The following is a 19463-nucleotide window of genomic DNA, read 5'->3' as shown; positions in this document are numbered from 1 at the left end:
ACTAAAAGAAATACTGATTCACAGAACCGGCTACTTAACCATCTCGACTAGTGCCAGTTAAGTCAAGTAATCAATCCTCGAATCAAAAAAATCCTACAAAAATTTCGGCAGAATTTCCTCTGTATTTTCAACATTTCATAAACTTAAATCCTGTCATAAATTGGAAATCCAATAAAACTACACCCACCTACTAAAAGATATACTGATTCTTAGAACCGGCTACTTAACCATCTCGACTAGTGCCAGTTAAGTCAAGTAACCAACCCTCAAATCAAAAGAAAACAATTTATATACAAACAAATCCCAGAAACCCTAATATAGGTCTTATACAATACAAACTAACATACATACATCTTTACGTTATCATAACAGCCTCAACAATATACATCACGTCCTCCACACTACTTATACATCAAAACCCATCTTCCAAAACAAAAGAGCTCAAATATGATACAACTTCATCACAAAACAAATAAAATTGATCAAATACAATACCTTCTAGCCGCGATTAGGTCTCCCCATCTTTGTTCTCCATCTGGCGTTCCAATTTAGCGCACCCCCATAAAAAACATATTACGAGGGGTAAGCATAAAGTGGTGTGAGTGATTTAGGGATAAAAGGCGGTAGTTCCTCCCTCATAGGCATCGTAATTCCTTATTCCTCCTAACAAAATAATCAAAGTATTATATACGCGATTATACAAAATAACAATATTTAACTTTTCTTTTACCTTTACCCAAGTTAGTTTTTCATAGGGTAGACACGCGCCCTGCACAAAGAGTTAGTAGGGTCTACCCTCTTGCAAATCACAATTCAATCAAGCGAATATAACTAACACTTAAGACATTCATAACTTAACTATATCATCATATTTTATTTATAACATTGCAGACAAATATCCTTAACCCGACGACCGATAGTCACTTCTACACACTCACGTGGATCGATACATATATCAGGAGCGACAATCTTTGGTGGGCCGGAACATCGCCCGGCATTCCGTGTACTTCCTCCTCCGGTGTACCTAGAGCCCGTTCACCGATTCCACTTCAATAGAAGGTAGGTCGTTTCTAGGTCCTCATATTTGTCGGCGTTGTATGCATCTGTGCTTCCTTGGCGACCTTGCATTTCTTGGCATACTTGGATTCTGGCGCAAAGCCGGCTCCTCCTTGACTTGGCATTTGCAGCGGCCAATATCATCCTCTCCAACTCATCATCATTACTCTTCTTTTTTGGCGTTCCTCCGCCTCCCTCTTCTCCATCTCCTAGACGGCCCGGGAGATTCGCCAACTCGTCTTTCACCTTCTCCATTTCGCCACTCTCCAACTCGGTGATGCGTGCTATCTGCTTCAACTTTTGATATCGTCAACACCGTGCATAATAACACATAACATCTAAGTTCGGATCGCTCATCAAAAATAAATCAACACCTCCACGAACATCAAAGCTTACCAAGCATTGATCCGGATCTATCGCTCTTAGATTACGCCTTAAGCTCTTGGTGTCCATCTCCCTCTGTCCCCATCCAAGACTAAAACATCGGACACAACTTCGTGATCGGGGCCACCTTGAAGCTTCTGATCTGTTTTCTTCACAGAGCTTTTCGTCCCCGGACCGCTCATCAGCGTAGACCGGTGGCGATCCGGTTCGTCACTAGAGGCGTGGTGTTACGCTTCTTTCCGCCTCCCTTGGTAAAAGCGGTGACCTTCCCTTTCCAGCGGTGTCCATTCCAAAACCCATGCCTACATCCACTCCCTCCAAGATGGGCATCCTCAAGTTGAGTCCCGGCTTGATGTTTCTCCGCTTTTTCCCCGGTTAAGCTCGGTGAAGTTTGCAGAAGACGATCTGACCTTGGCAGCCACCTTGGCGCCCTCTCCTCGAGGCACCGCCTTCGCCCGCTGAACTTCCGGGAACAAACTCCACCTCCTCCAGCTCAAAGCGGAGACCCTCTCCCTCATATTCCCGAGGAGGAGCGGGCCCAGAGTACCAGCCCCTCCTCTCGGCGGATTAGTAGAGCGAAATCATAATCCCCGACAACTCCCGCCCCTCTCGGTGCCCGGCGACCTCACAAATTCCACTTCACTTGCGGGGCGCTTTCACGAACTAGATGCCCCCATCATCACTCGTCCTTTCACCATCCTTTTTTCCTCTCCTCCACGGTCACCAGTTTGCCACCATCCTTTACAAAATCCGAAATACAATACTTTCTGTTAACGTGATAGGGAAAAAAAAATGACTAGATTACACTTGCCGACAACATATATTGAAATAGTCTAGTTCCATTACATTCCCTTGCTACCATCGAAACCCCTCTCTTACAAACATATATCGTCAGTGTCATACCTATATTCCATCATAAATGCCCCTACGTAGGGCTAGTCATCGAGTCGAGTTATTAGTGAGTAACTCGAGCTCGGCTCGTCGAAGGCTCGACTCAAACTCGTTCGCACAAAAGTATGAGTCGAGCTTGAGCTTAATTTAAAGCTCATTCTAGATAGCGAGTAGTTCGAGTTCGAGTAGCTCGCGAGTTACTAGTGAGCTACTCGTTTTATAAGCCCATACGTAGTATATAATTTATAATTTATACGACATTTTATACTTTATACCTAACTATAATTTACAATTTATACTAGTTTTAATGTTTTATATACATTTTTTTCGAGTTTGAGCTCGAGTTCGAGTTCAAACGATCATAACTGAACTCGAGTTCGAACCTGAGCTCGAGCTATTAGTATAACTAGGCGAGTCGAGCTTGAGCTTCAATATTAAGCTCGAATGCGAGTTCGAGTTGAGCTTCTGCATGTGCGAGTCGAGCTCGAGTATAGCAAAACTCGACTCGGGTAGCTCGATGACCAGCCCTACCCTTACGAAAACTACAGTAAAAATAGAGGTCAATCGCCACAAATGTAAAGATCTAAAGCTAGTACATAAAGCGGAAGGTCGAGAATTCAGAAATACCATACGGGTGAGTGCTTCTTTGCCGAGATATATAATAGCATGGAACTACTTTCTAAGTGATAAAGATTACGAAACCCTTTCCTAGAAGAAAATCGTTAGTTTTCCCTCGCAAACATGTCTCACACGCCGCATTCTAGCTAGTAGGAAAAACTTAGCCTCAAAGTACTTCGGACATTGTCACACCATTTTAAGTAACTAATGAGAAAGTGAATGTCGAAAACATCTAGAATGCGTCAACATAAGCATGCTGAAGTAAGTGTGCTATTTATTTTCATCCAGTTGAAACCGATACCTTAATAGATATTTAAAGCTTTTGCAAGCTCAAGTTAGAGAACTGAATTTTGACCGGTTCAAGTTACCATCGCGGTAGTGCTTGTTGAAATTCTTATTGTTGGTAAGGTGCCCTTGCCAACTTTTTGTATCAGATTGGGCAAATAGGTCTTTGCGGGTATTACACGTATAAATATTTCATTTAGAGATATGAACATTATGGATCAAGTTTGACTAGTCATGATAGATAAGTTTCTAATCTTTTTAACTGAACTAATTTCAATCCGAAGAGAAAGGAAAGCTGAAGCATGCCTCAACCTTCACCTTGCTAAGTTGCTTCTTCCTCTCTATTCTCTACCACGGCTCCCTTCTTTCTCTTGTTCACCACTTTTCAAACTGTTTTTATTTGTACAGTTGTTTTATTATCTTTTCTTACATTCTGTGAGGTTTAGAAATTGAATACAATAAGCATCTTTGAAGTACTAATGCGAAAACAACATAAGTGTCTTTGTTTAGAAAGTTTGAATGATCTTTGAATGAATACAATAACAGTACATTGTTTTCAATTTTCTTTCCTTCTTTATCTTGAGTGCAGAACAAAAGCTTCACTACTAGCTTGGTAGCTAAACTAAAACAGTTTTCAACTTCTTTCATGATATGTTTAAACAATGTTAACATGTCAAACTAGGTTCACTAATTACTAAACTAATTCTTTTAACAAAATTCATATGCATTTTCTCTTACTTTAAAATATTAACAATTCAATTTTATCAAGCAACAGTTGAAAAGAAACAAAAACGACAACAATAAATATAGCTAAATTAATTAAAAATCTCAATTTCATTTCTACAAAACAACACATTCTAGCTGATGACTAATCAAATATCATATATTTAGATCATACAACATAAATAGCCATGTTCAACTGTTAAAAAACAATACAATTAAACTCACTTATTAAGTTTGAGAGGTGCGCGAGAGGTCGAGAGTGGAGAAGAATGAGCTTTTATAGCCATCTTCATTTCGCGTGGGAGAGGGTAGAGTCGCTTGTGTGGGAGAGGGTAGGACTGTAGGAGTAGCCTTTTTTGATTTTCCCTTCATCGGTTTGCAATCACCAGCACCAATTATCTCCGATAATATCGGGTACAAAACATATCGTCGAAATATCGCGATATATCAAAAAATATCGTCGATATTTACACTGGTATGTATCCATATTAGTATCATGATATTTCGATGCCCTTCTCTGAAATCTCGATATATATCACGATATACTATGTATGGTTGTGTTGAACTGTTGATATCTCTCACAGGATATATAGTTCAATAATAACAAAGGAACTCAGTATAGTTTTTTGTTTTTTTATTATTAAGTACTATTTGAAATATATATATACTAGTTAATGCCCGTGCCTTCGGCACGGATTCCATAAAATTATTATATATTGTAGCCCCCCTAACAATCATTGATCTCAAAGTACAATAATTAGGCAAAGGAAGAAAACTTTTTTTATTGGCTTTTACACTTAATTACTTGCCTATGGATAGACTTCAACTTTGCAACAACATTTAAGAGCTACACCTCTTCCTCCGAACACGATAGTAATTAACTATTGAAAATAATTTAAAAAATTGAATCAGCAAATACTTGAACATCACTGAGAACTCTGTACTCTTCACAAAATACTATGTTGTATAGCAGTATGTGAAAGACCATTATCTTCTTTAGTTTCGTTACTTGTTTGCATCTTAATCAGTAACTCTTGGTGATTTTCCAAGTAATTCTTTGATTTTATATACTTGTAAGTTATGTTTATTTATGTCTAAATGGTAAAATCCAGCTAAATATTGTATAGTGATGAATTTGTGCAGAAGTCCCCAAGCGACTACAATGAATATCATTAGTGGTTGCTAGATGTTAGTCTTGGAGAAGTGTAAATACTCTCCATTGTTCCAATGAGTTGGTGCGTGTAATGGTAAAATACAGTAGCATGTAACAATTCAATTGCTTTCGACAACTTTTCACATGATTCTGAGATACATTCAAATCTTACCAAAGCAAAAAAAAAAATAAAAATAAAAACCACGAGAATCTGATTCTTACTGAAAGCACAAATCACACTTGATCTCACTCACTAACACACATTTTACTATTAAGATTGTGCTAGCAGTATCTATATATATTACACTTTTTCTCACATTGTCAATCGTACTTTTATTCTATAAATCAATTTCAAAGAGGAAGCAGATTTTTCGGATAGCAACGGCAACCATTAACACCAACACCAACACTTTCAATGCCGATTCCAATACCTCCATCGTCAAGCGGCAAAGTGAGAGGTATAACAATCCAGATGAATATATTTGATAATAGTATGCCAAAGTACCAAAATACCAAAGTACCGAAGTCGGAACCAGCGACCACCAAAATAAAAATAGGCGACTCCTAAACATGCAATAAATGCATCATTTTAGACTATTAGATGAAAACAATATATGCACTAAGTAGTAGTCAAAGGTGTAACACATATCAATTTATTAAGCTGTGCCTATATTGCTAGTAGCACGACCATCGAGAATCGGGAACAAATGCAACAAAATATAAGTTACTTGGTCAAGCGGTTTTATTTACAAATCGTGTAAAGTTTGACTACTTGCACTTCATCGTAATGCCCACGGATATAGGGATGTCACTTTTTCCAAGTACAATTCTCTATGAGATCTATAGCCGATTTGGAAGAATGGCCATTCTTTGTACATTGCTTGCAAATCTTGGTATATCCCCGCCAGCATGCACCCCTTTTAGGCCGGCACCAACACCAAGCCAAGCGGGGAGAACAAATATTATGCGTGTCCATGCAAATACCCATGGTATTGCTTGCGAAGATGTCCGATTCTGTTGAAATTCTTGCCGTTTCGGGGTGCGCTTCCTATGTTGAGGAAACCAAGCTCGACTTGTGGCGTAACCTAGTTAAAGTAGGCAAGAAAGTCCGGGTTGTCATATATACAATACTCCGATAATTGTTGCAACTGAATTTGGAAATTTCTTCCATAAAGTTACACCAATTTTTCTTCTCTAGGGGATTGGAGGCTATAACCGAGTCGGACAAAAGATATGTTTAAACAAAGGTTCTGGAATTTCTAATTGAGCGTGTTCTAATGAAAAGTGTAACGTTGGTGGAAAAACCATTTGACGATTACTATAGACTTTTATATATAGATTCAAGAGGATGAAATAACCATGAGCGAAGCGATTTTGAAAAAGGTAAGACTGTGCTATTCTTGAGCGTTAGCTAGCAAAAGAATTATCTAGTAGTATCCAAGTTCTGCAACTGCGCATGATGGACCTACTACCATTCTGAGAACCGGTGGTTGGGACTGAATGGCAAGATCGATGGGTCCACCACCACGTCCAATACTTCCTCCCGTCCATGGAATAGTGTTACTTTGATGCCATACTCATTGCAGGTAGCCCTGGCGTCCTCTTGGGCTTTGTACGGTTCCCACTGCGGTGAAGCGGTCAACATCTTTTCGAATCTGAGTACCCAACCATTACCTGTCCCACAATAACCCGGTGGAGTTCTGAAGTTTCATATGGCCTAGACAAAATTATCCCATTTATTTATGATCGCATTACCTCTTGTTGTCCATTGTGGTTTTTATGATGTGCTCCCGATAACAATCAATTGCTAACAACTTTTCGATCGAACCGGCTCCTCTCAAGTCCTCGGCGGTTTCAAATAGAGGGACCACTCTCAACCTATAAGCAACCAAAGGGGCGGGGGTACCTGGATAGAGCTGGTTGGTCTCCCTTTCTGAATAGAGCTACTTGCCTGCCGAGCCAAAACGACTCCATAGCTCTTGGCACGGATAGAAGAGCTGAGACCTTGGGCCGGTACTTTCGATGTTCTTGTAGCTAGAAAAGGCAACGAAGTTGATCGAGATGTGATCTTCTCTCGGAGGAAGCACTCAATTCAGAGGCCTTGCCTAAGAAGCTAACTTTGCATGCGATACCGAGCATCGGGCTTGTTGGCATCCGTCGTCGATTCAACTGCCCATCATCACCCGAAAAGTTCAAATCTGTTGTAGGTTGAGGGCGTATGACCTTGTGATGTGTTGCTTGAAAGTCGGTGTTAGGGGTGGAATTATACATTCCTGAATTTTTTTGTTGAGCAACCTTGTTAGGTCGGACCCGGACCTTCCACAAACCGCTTGAGGCTCTCCTTGTATCCATAGCCGCCCATCCTTCCTTTGTCAATCTGTAGAGTCTCAAGAATGTAATCACCATAAACTTTTAGGAACTAAATTTTTTTCCGCGATGATAAAAAGAAGACTTACGCGCAATAGATTTGGAGCAAGTGGCTTCCTTTGAAATTAATGACTTCGGTTTCATTTAGGAAAGATTTAAAAGGCACGTAACTTGAGCAGCGGTTGTCCTTCTCTAGTTCACGGAAAAAGTAAAGGAAAAGAATAGAAAATAGAAAATCCCATGGTCAAATTTATATAACAAATCTAACGGCATTTTAGTATATTACATTGATTACATAAAAACAAAAAAAGGTATTTTTACATTTGATATAATATCGGTTGGATGGTTCAACTTGCACCCTACATACTAATTACTATACATACTTTTTCTCTAGGAGTCTACCGAGGGCGGATCTTTGATAGTCATAGAGTGACAAAAAAAAATACGTTGTGCCAAAATTTTAGCGACAAGTCTTCTATACAAATATAACTTTGAGTTAGTAAACAGTATATAAGGCGTGCTTGAAGTGTTAGCGTGGATAAATTTTAAGCATATGCATGGATGAAATTTGAATCACCATATCAAGAATGTGGCTTACCGTTTGATGCGACATTGGAAGTCATTCTACTCGATCTACCTCTTGTATTAAGCTCGAGGTTGCAATGTAGAATTTAAACTTCGGTTTCAAATTTGGGCTTTTCGCCATGTCTTTTTTTAGTCAAGAATTGTACTCAAGGTTTCGGGCTTCGTTCGAGGGTTGAACCACACCTTAGCGGTTAGTCTATAGTTTGAGCACGAAAAACTCATCGCATGTTTTAAGTAATAAAGGTAAGCGGGTATTTTAGGTAAGCGAGGTATTTTAGGCAACATTCTTTGTCAAATATGACTAAGAACTGTTGAGACTAAATAGTAAAGCAAAGCGATGATTTGAAGAAAAGATGGTGTTTTGAGCATTGAAAAGCATCGCATTCTCAAATATCAAGAAAACGTCATGCTATAAGTATTCAAATAATTAATCAATCACAGTCCAACTATGCTCCCATAAACTCAAATATGGAAACCGAGTCATGTTTCACTAATTAGATATCCGCGGGATTCGACTAATAATCGAGGCATAGGGTAAAGATCTTGGAATTTATGTTAACCGCCTTTGAAAGTGGACTACTAAGACTGATTCTAAGAGATTTGTAAGCTCCTTGCTTTGTTTTTTTCTTTCATAGTCATGAAATCCATTGGCTCTTTAATAATCTCATAGTATCCCTCAACCTTCCAAAGCAAGAAGTCCGCTATAAATATTATTGAACTTTGACATTGGGGGAAAATAAATCAAGTACAAACCTCTACGGGGATCATCAAGTGCGGTGAAGATCTCACGTGTCTTTCCCAAAAAAGAATCCAAGAAGTAGAATACTCTCATGAGCGAGCTATGCCCAAGTATTACCTTGAGTTTCATTAATCAAGGATTTATGTTCATAAATACTAACCTCTGCAGTATCTCAAGAACAACGTGTAACATTCTTTTCTCTGGCATCTGAGGTGTCGGTCGCTCTGTTGATGGTTGACCTGATACAGCAAAAACTACGTTTTACATAGAGACTCATTGTTACAAAACATTAGCATAGAACGTGTAGAATTTTACATATTTATGGCAAAACAGAAGCTCACCATTGTTGCCCAAGGGATTTTCATTCTCTACCCTTTGGAGTTCCTGCAAGAGCAAATGAGACTCTGAGCAAAACCTCACCGAGGACATTGGATTGTTAACGCGTCTAATTGACCTTTCTGGCCAAAGAGCAAGTGAGCTGTTCAAGGATCTAGGTCTATAGGACAAAATTTGAAATACTTAATAAAGCATTGGTAAGATCTGCTTGCAATAGGTAGAAGCCATGCTTGAAGTACAAAAAGTAGAGAGAGAGAGAGAGAGTACCTGAGTGCAATGTGAGAAAGAAAGGTAGAGAGTGCACCAATGACCTGTTTAATAACAATATGCAATAAAACTCATAGAAAACAATACAAAATAGACAAACTCCTGAAAAAATTCCTATTTGAAAACATCATTTGCACTGAAACGCCGAATGAAAATATATTAATTTAAACAGTTAAAAACATCTCAATATCTCAATCTTCAGATTATGGTAAAAAAAATATGATGCCATGAGAATATAATTGAAAGCGCAGAGAGAGATGGAGATTACCTGAGAAAGAAGTAGCGATATGGGGATCGGAGAGAGGAGTTCGGTATATACGACGAGATGGTGAAGCTAAGAGAGGTGGAAGGAGAACCCAAAAGGTTGTGAAGCTTTTCACAATTAAATTCTAATCTCGGAGAACGAAAGGTTTGGATACGAAGGGTTTTCACATTTAAGAATTTGATTTATATCCCTAATCTCACGTGGAGGCAATTGTGACCCTCGATTTATACCCCCTGAAAACGAATCCTTGCCGCAAGTCAGGAGTTGTGTTCATTGTCAAATAAAATTTAATTATAAAAATAATAATAATAATAAAAGAAAGAAAGAAAGATAAGACGTCCAACCACAAAGCCTTTACATCTCTTATCAAATGTTGTAGAATGACTATAAATGGAGAAGCACGCTGAAAGAAACAACATGATCAACAAACTGAAAGAATCAATTGTAGGCATATTATCACTACGTATGTGTGCTGTGACATGATTTTTTTTTTTTTTTTTTTTGAAATAGTAATTGATGGTATTGGTATAAATGAATCCTCATAAAATCTGTAGGGAGAACGATAGCTACAAATAGAATAAATTAATGAGTTTACCATAGTTCATAGTTAAGAAGGTGGTTAATCGATTTCCTACAAACTAAAGAAAAGAGTGTACAAACCAACTCACACGCTTTGGTGGCACTATTGTAACCCTTGATTTATACCCCTGAAATTGAATCCCAGTCGCGAGTCAGGAAAGTGAGTTGTTTTGTTAAGTCGGCATCCCTAACTTTCGGAATAATTAGGATATGAGTGGGAGCTTGGGATTTATATTATTGAATGCAAAGATCTGTTGGAAGAAAAATCGATCAAGAAAGCAAATGACAATAAGAATGCTAGTAATACCAAAAAGAGAGGGTGGGCATTTTACACATATATTAGTTCCACCAAAATTATCAAAGGAATATATATATACAACTTAAGCGGGTCATTAAGCATAGGAGGAATATATAATATAGTAAAGGGTGCATCATACACAAATCATCTATCATGGATAATAACATTTTTCAAACTCTAATACTAAAAAAGAAACATGTAAGAATATGTTATGAGGAATTTCATTAAGAAATCAACAATTTAAAAAGAACAACATTATTCAGATAAACTCAAATTCCCCTTAAGTCTTGTTAACTTGTAACATCCGGTGGTCTTATGAGGATAAAACTTTATTCACAGTTATCTTGTATCTACATTGGCATGTTCATTGCAAATGAGAGCCGTGAAAAATATTTGAAGCATGGGAGAAGTCGAAACCACAGTGCTATTATGAAAGCGTTATGCACAATTACCATACACAGGCAGAAATCTTTAGTAAGAAAGTGTGTCGAGAAGAAAATTGAAATGATACCACATTAGCAGGAATCTCTTTCCTCATAATTTTGTCAAATCTACATATAATGTATGAGAATCATTTTACTTTATAGCATATGCTAGAGTTATGGTAAAATGTTATTCTTGATACAATTATTAGATACATCTAACGTTAGCAATAACATTGAACATCACAAAGATAAGAAAAAGAAAAAAAAAAAAGCTTACACCGTGGGAGTATTCGGCCGAGGAAGTGAAGTAGGCTGCGGCAGCCTTCTTCTTCGAAGCCATTGGTGAAGAAGAAGAAGAAAAAGACAAATGATTGCTTATAACCCTAACTCTACTCTTAAAAGGGTTTGAAGGAGCGGGGGTTTATTTTATTTCCAATTCGTTGATTGTGAAGACCAAAAGATTTATCTTTGATCGGTTTCCATAATTAAGACTGGGAAATAACCAAGGGTTTGCACACAAAGGGTTTTCACAATTAAGACATTTAATTAATTCATAATCCAACGTGGCGGCATGGTAACCCTCAATTTATACCCCCTCAAATTGAATCCTAGACGCGAGTCATAAACCGAGCTGTTTTGTTAAGTTGATATAAAATACTAATTGATGTGACCTATAGTGTTAGGTCAAAAAAGTTCACATGAATGCTATTTAGAGTATCTACTTTGAAACCTATCTTTGGGAAATGTATCATAAGCTAGGCACCTAGGTTAATTGTAAATTAACATTCTAAATTGAATTAGCTTAAAGCACATATTCTAAGTCAAGTTAGTCAGGATAATAGCGTCTAGCTATTGCCTCTGTAGGATTTGGACATTTTCAAAATCTGGCAGATCAAGTAGGTCTTGAAGGTTCAACTCTTAATCAAGGAACTCTTTCTTTAATGTGCATACGGATTTAATACTTCAAATATATGGTACTAAGTCATGTTAATAAGTATATGAACAACATTAAGAACTTTGAACGTCTAAGCTTCACATATTAGAAAACAGTAAACTTAATTTTAGCATTTAACCTTAAATCCTTAATCAATAAAATTAATCTATCAAAGAAGAGCGCAACATTGACCTTAAGTTGTTTATCAAAGGTGTGTCTAGACTGGTGTGATATATTTCTAGTGGCAGTACACACTCAAAATATTAGTTGAAATATGCATCACTATGAGTACTAAAACTATAACAAATATGTTGGCAATGAATAACATTAGTCATAGCATCGCCAGAAAGAACATACACACCAGCAAACACCCCTCCCGCGATTGAATTATTTGCTCATAAAATCAACCTATCTTCTTCCTTCTTGGGAAACCTTGGAAACACAGTTCAAAGAAATATAACAATTAAATTACATTGAGGCTATTGGGCTGAGAAATACTTTCCAATTAATTTTCATTTGTATAAACGACAACATCATATGCACACATGAGTTTGACCAAAAAGAAGAACCCAAATCTTACCAAAAATGCCACTTTCAATGGTGGTACGGTTAACTCAAAAACTGCTTTATGAAGAACAATCTTGAAGAAAAAAAAGAAAAGAAAAAAGACGAATAAAAATGATCGTTAAATATTTTGTGAATGTATTAATCATTTATCTTAGCTTATTCCAACTCGAGGAAGTTCAATACTTGACCAACTAACAAAATGCTTTAAAAAAAAAAAAAAAAAAAATGCATCCTACTTTACCAATCCTTCTCAACACTTCACATATAAATACACAATAACCTCAGTCAATCATCAACTTCAAAAAAAAAAAGGAACAAATTTAGAAAGGGGTGTATCCATATATTTGAAGGGGATTTTCATTGGTCCAAAAAAATTTACCAAATTGGGCTAAATCTTAACACACACAATTATGCAGTAAGAAATTAAGTTTATTACAGAGTCCAGGGAACAACATGGATTAACAATTTTCTTTTTTAGGAGGGGAAGGTATCAAAAGCTAAAAGAGAACAAAGTGGTAGACATGGGTAGTTGGAGAATATTTCAATTCAACAGGAATGTATATACAATATTAGTATAATTACCAAGAAAATCTTGAGAAGATTTAGATGAAATTCAATTAGAAAATACCACCAAGCAAAACCCAAACAAATCTACCAATTATTAAGCTTTGTAGCCTATTTTGTATGGACTACACACTCAGAAACGGTGTTTAGCCGACTAATTGAAAGGGTCGTTAAGAAATGACAAAATAATCAACATGTTGGGTTGTTACATTTCAATGGCATAAATGTTGGAAGCATATCAACATCCTTATGGGTGTTGCTTGCGCAAAAAACCTGTTAAAGAACAGTATGCAATAATTATTCTAGATAGCCTTTTTAATAATTTGTAAATGGACCTTTTTTTTTTGAAATATCATAGGTACATTCGAGAGGCTAAAAAACTGTCTTTCATTACCAAATACCAAGGGGAGGTCCCAAAACAACTACGCGAAATGTCATTAACAAAGAATTTGTCCACAAAGTTAGAAATGTGGTAAAAAACAAACAGGAAAATGTGGTATCACCATACGAAGGACCAAACATCAAAAAAAAAAGGCAGAAGAAACCGATTTGTAGTAACCACCAACCAAGAAGAAAAGAATCCATTGTGGCATCAATGTCACATGAAAAGGATTGAATTGTTCAAACTAATAACAAAGCAAGGGAAAAAAAATTCCACCGTCTACGGTATACCTCAATTTCAAGAATCTTGTGCCCTTCAACGCTGTAGTAAACAGAAAAATGTAATGACAACCGTAAAACACGCTAACAGACAAAGTTGTCTAAACACACAACAAATCTAGGAGGAAAAAACACACTCAAAGGGACACCTAGACTTAAAAGGTAAAGAGAAAGAAACCATAGCTACCCTAAAGTTTTAATAGAATCGAAACGTAATGTAAAAGAATTTGTCCACAAAGTTAGAAATATGGTAAAACAAACAGGAAAAGCGTGGTGTCACCCGCACGAAGGACCAAACATCAACAATAAAAGGGCGAGGAAGAAACCGATTTGTAGTAACCACCAACCAAGAAGAAAAGAATCTCGATGGCATCAATGTCACATGAAAAGGATTGATTTGTTAAAACTAATAACAAAGTAAGGGGAAAAAATTGCCTTGTCTACGGTATACCTCGATTTCAAGAATCTTGTGCCCTATATCACGCTGCACTCAACAGAAAAAAATGTAATGACAACCATAAAACACGCTTACGGAGACAAAGTTGGCCGGAACACACAACAAATCTAGGGGAGAAAAACACACTTAAAGGGACACCTAGACTTTTATGGCGATTATGCGCTTCCAATCGATCCAAAGATACATCTATGAGGAGTCACAAAATAAGAATGAACGCCAAGGAACCAAAAATGATAAAGAAAAAAATAAGAACGAAGGAAGAAAGAAATAAAAATTGACCAAAGCCCTTAAGTAGCACATAAATTAAATGAAAAGGACATCTAAGAAGATGGGGTTTGAAAAAAAAGAATAGAAAAAAAAATAGTATAATACTTTTTGTTGTCTAGTTAAAGTAGGGTACAGTTGTTTTTTGCATGGTGTGGTACGGTGTCCTAAAACAATAGCCAATGCAAATATCTAATATCAAACTACATATGCAAATAGACCTTAACTTTAATTAAAAACTCTGATTTGATCTGTAATGTCAAAACTACATGAGGTTAACCCAAAATTGATGAGAGGAGAAAAAAAAAGTTTCATAAAGCAGTATGATCAAGGTTTGGTTTCCAATCTTCTCAATAGAATAAATTGACTGCATAGAAACAATAACAAAAAAAGAAAGGGTAAAAATGATAGAATATGAGAGAGACCATACCCGATGTAGTTTTCCTTCTTGCAACTGGAGAGGAGGAGAACTGATGAAGATATAATGGTCTCTGCAAGTGATTAGGAGATGGCTAATTTAGAGGAATTGATTGATGAGAGAAAAATAAGTACGAAGATATAAACAATTGTCTGGGAATTGAAAATAAAAAGAAATACCACTATTGATGAAGCCCTTCTAGAGAAATCACTTGTTGACCTGCAAAAGCCACCGTTGTATCATGCGCCTTTTTTTTCCCTTCGTTGAGAACTTCGAGCTTTGGAGAACGAAGGGTTTTTGTGAGCTTTGGAGAATGAAGGGTTCTTTTGTTCATTTTCACGATTAAAGCTTTGGAGAACTTAATCGAAGGGTTCCTTAATTTCACAATTAAGCTCTTTAATTAATTAATGCCGAATCCACAACTTTTATGTAACAAAGAGTGGCCTAAATTCCTATTCGACGCAACAATATAAGCAAATAATTAGAAAAATAATCATGAAAAGTTGAGGGGAAACAATGTAAGTAGAGAAATAAAAGAAATGCACTGAAGTGAAGGAACTTAATAAATTAAATTAGGTGGTCGATCAAGGGATCTTACCTTTGAGCGTGGCTGGTTAGGACGGTGCAAAGAGATTCCAAGCGGTGAGACACATGCCCGATGATCTACTCAACAACAAATGAACTATATGCAGTCTTCTTGCAACTGTGAGCCCTATCGCAGCCCATGTGAACAGTGATCATCGACTATTTTGAAACTCGACCTCGGCTTTTGCGGCTGTTCACCATGCTCATTCTTTGGGACGCCGTCTTGATACATTCAACGACGAAACCGACACTCAAAGGACTGCATTGGCATGGACCTCTCGAGCGTCAATCCTGTCTTGGCCGGGGTTTGGCTGCTTTCGTCGGGAGTGGCTATGTTATCACCATCGAGGAGGAGCAACAGGTGCTTCACCTTCGCATTGGTTGGGTGTTCATCGATGACTCTTGTGCGACAAGTTGAGGAATTAGGGGGCACTGCTTTTCGGCAAATCTTGGTGAATCTGCAAGCAGTCTAGTAAGTTAAAAGCACACAGGTCACAACTTATAAAAGATGTTTATGGGGGATTCAAGTATAGAATTTAAACATACCTCATCAATTAGTCTTTGGCGTTCAGACGTTCCAAATTTTGGTGCTGCCCCACGCGATTTAATTACCAAACAGCGCCTTTCTTCTTTCTTGTAATCCAGTGAGCCCAAGGCACCATTTGGATTTGTGGGCATGAATGCAATCAATGCAACGAAGGCTGTTCGAACTGCCATTAAAAGTGGTGGATCAGGATATGAAAAGCATGTCAAACTTTGGCAAGACAGTAACATACTCATTCAATTGGAACTCTTTATCCAACTCAAACATCTTTGTATTTCATATATACATTAATCAGAACAACAACTCCAGTTATCTATCTTTTATAAAGGTCTATGTTTAACACAGAACCATAACAGAAAAGACAAACAGAAAATTATCAATTACACCATGTTCGTAAAACTTCACATCTAAAAGGAAGAACCTAAAACTTAATGGCAAGAGAGTCAACTATTAATAGTCTCTCCAATTTAATCTTTCAAATGATGGAAAACAATTAAATGCACATTGTATGAAGCTTACCGCTCCATGATGGCTGCCAAATGAAGTGGGGATGATAATTTGATATGCTAAGACAGATCTTGGTTTGTGTCTCAAAACGGCCATTTGGCTGCAAAAATAAAAAATCAACATAAAAAAAAAAATAAGCACACAATATAATAGATAAGAAAAGTACTTGATCGGAAGAGATGTTTTCCATCTATTGGAGAGAGGAATTGGAAAGATGGGAGACCAAAGGATAACTGTAATCACCCATAACTGCAAAGCGTTCAGCCTTAACATTAAATGGCGTTGTAGCCATTTGGTCTTTCCAGTGGATCCTACAAAACCACGACAGTTCATAACCATTGGTCGAGCAAGAGAACGGATTGATGACTTCAAATCTTGTAGGCCGGCAAACGATATCATCACCAATCACTTTATTGGTGGGATCATTCCGAAGTCTTTGGGATCATTCAAAAATGATTCAAACAATATTAGATAGGCAAAGACTATCATTACCAATAACTTTATTGGTGGGATCATTCGAAGTGGTTCAAACAATATTAGATGACAATATGAAAAATTTATGAACCAAGATCTCACGCTGACTCGCAGGACGTTTTGGCTGTGGCTGCCATGCCATCAGTAGAGAACCTATATTCATTCTCTTGCCATCAGATGTAAACTCTGTCCTATCGAGACCATGCCTTCCAGTGATGTATAATGTTTCCGTTGTGGCCCCCTGACTTATTTTCTTTCATTCAGATCTTGCACTTGAGTTAATTTTTTTTTTGTTCAGTACCTCGAGTTGATTTGAACCTCTAAGGATCCAAGATATTTTTTGTATAGAGTAGTTGATGTAAAAGAGCAATTGAACAATTGCAGAGAATGTACTGAAGAAGCAGAAGACTGTCTTGTTCATTGAGCTGAAAGAGATGATTTGTAGTGTATAGAAGTGGGGTACGTATGATTTTGTTTTTTTTCATCTTAGAAGTAAAAATCTTTCTGGTATATACCAAAAAGGTTTCGAAGCACTTAGAGGGTCGAAGGCACTTAGAGGTTTCGAAGCTTTTCAAGGTCCAATTAAATGCTAATTTCGGAGAAGGAAAGGTTTGGATACGAAGGGTTTTACATTTAAGATTTTGATTTATTGCGATCTCACGTGAGACAGTGAGGCAATTGTGACCGTAGATTTATACCCCCTCAAAATTAATCCCAGCCGCGAGTCAGGAAAGCGAGCTATTTTGTTAAGTTGATATATATATTGTGAGGCGCCGTGGTCCATCTTAGTTGTAAATTTTCTAGAAATCAATTCCACTACCACTATAGCATTGATTGTTATGATTGAGCATTGAAGCAAGGATGGCACGATTGTGTTGCAGCATTTGAATAATTGTGTGGATTTAATTAGATTAGGAGATGAAACATCGTATGTTGTTAAAAACTCAACCGCATATAGTGAGAATGAAGAGTATAACAAATTAGACAACAAATTTATCAACATCAGTATCTTGAATAAAGTTTTAGAAGGGACATTTTATCCTTTTCAAAAATCGATCTCAAGCATAGTGTAAATATAAGTGTACTACTGAGTAACTTATAAAACTTAATTTTAGATACTGATGTTGGAAAAAAAGCAGAAGAGTAAGTACTACTAAGTAACTAAAAACTTACTAGATTGATGCATGCACGCTGTGCGTTTTGCTTCAAGCAAAGAAAAGTAATATTGTAATTTACATTAAAAAAAATAAGGGCAAAAACATCATAAAAAGTGGAGAAGTGATTGAGAGTGTAAATAACTAGAAAGTATAGGGGCAAAAATGTCATAAAAAGTGGAGAAGTGATTGAGAGATACATAAAAAAAAATATTAAAACACTATTGCGGGACTCTAGCTGAGGGGTGCAGATTTTAAAATATTTTAGATTTTAAATTCAAAGTAATAGTTGGACTGACAGATGAGACATAGAGAATATAGCGAATATTGTGATTTTTTCTGAATTTCTTGAATCCACATTGAAATATCCAATATTATCAACAGTTTCAGTCATAAAAGTTATATCTTGCAACATTACATTCCAGATTTAGACTGAAATGTAAATCAGTACTTGTTCTGTGAGTGGCAAATATCAATCAGCAATAATATCAAAGCTACGAACCTAGATTGCCGAGTCATAAAAGAAATAAACCACCACCAAACTAAAAAAGGTGGGTTTTGCGGTGGCCAAATATCGTACACTAATGATATTCACCAATATTTCAATTATAGGGTTAGGTAGACTTATCCCCCCCCCCCCCCCCCCATTACTAGTTCCAACTAGGGATACCCCCCCATTTTCAAAAATATTAGGGTCACCCCATTTTTCACGTGCCGTCCAAGTCAACAAGTCTTGACTGTTATCTCGAAAGTCAACTGTAGTGAAAAGACCAAACTACCCTTAGCCATGACTTTGAGTCATCACACCAGGTCAAATTAAACACGTGTCACGATCTCCAACGAAAAAATCAAAGGTCAGAATTGATCCAAAGAAAAAGACACCAACTACCCCTGATCTTGTAATTACTCTTTTGCCACCAAACTATTTACCAAAGTTTGAACTGTGAAACACGTGTCGCCATCCTGTGAAAGTAATCCAACGGTCATAATAGATTACCAAAGAAATTACTTCTCAGTCAAAGTAGATAGACACGTGGAGTCATCCAGCGCATTCTATCCAATGGATCGAAACTAAATTGCAGTTTTACGTCCAATCACCTTGTATAAAGAGCCAAGTCTATTTTTTTAAGTGGGAAGAAACTCCATTGTTGTGAGGATTTATCACTGATCTAATGTTTGAGCATGCTTGAGTTATCACTGATCTAGTGTTTGAGCGTGCTTGTTAGAACATCACAACAACACTTAATTATTTTTATAGAACTGTATGTTTAAAGTTGTAGGCATTTGAATTTGTCAAAGGTGATGTAGTTATATACATTATTCAGTAGAACCGTGCAAGCCTCATCAACTTGAAGGTGTTATCA

At 37.1% G+C, this 19463-nt stretch overlaps 1 protein-coding gene and 1 long non-coding RNA gene across 2 annotated transcripts; both read right to left on the bottom strand.

Annotated features, from left to right (window-relative positions):
* Positions 1–8957: 8957 nt before the first annotated feature.
* On the bottom strand, positions 8958–9705 carry LOC147492331 (uncharacterized). Its single transcript, XR_015200436.1, has 3 exons — positions 9405–9705; positions 9143–9185; positions 8958–9040 (listed from the first exon to the last, which is right to left on the bottom strand). It is a non-coding gene; the product is annotated as an uncharacterized LOC147492331 (long non-coding RNA).
* Positions 9706–15652: 5947 nt separating this feature from the next.
* Positions 15653–16763, bottom strand: LOC147492330 (ubiquitin-conjugating enzyme E2 32-like). The gene is made up of 4 exons (XM_086567474.1): positions 16695–16763; positions 16484–16571; positions 15967–16130; positions 15653–15889 (listed from the first exon to the last, which is right to left on the bottom strand). Exons 1-4 carry the CDS (start codon positions 16761–16763, stop codon positions 15653–15655), a joined length of 558 nt encoding a protein of 185 aa, XP_086423600.1.
* Between the last annotated feature and the right edge of the window lie 2700 nt (positions 16764–19463).

The sequence above is a fragment of the Coptis chinensis genome, chromosome 6 (genome assembly GCF_015680905.1).
Source record: "Coptis chinensis isolate HL-2020 chromosome 6, ASM1568090v1, whole genome shotgun sequence".
NCBI classification, from domain to species: Eukaryota; Viridiplantae; Streptophyta; class Magnoliopsida; order Ranunculales; family Ranunculaceae; genus Coptis; species Coptis chinensis.
This window is presented reverse-complemented; position numbering and strand designations above follow the sequence as displayed.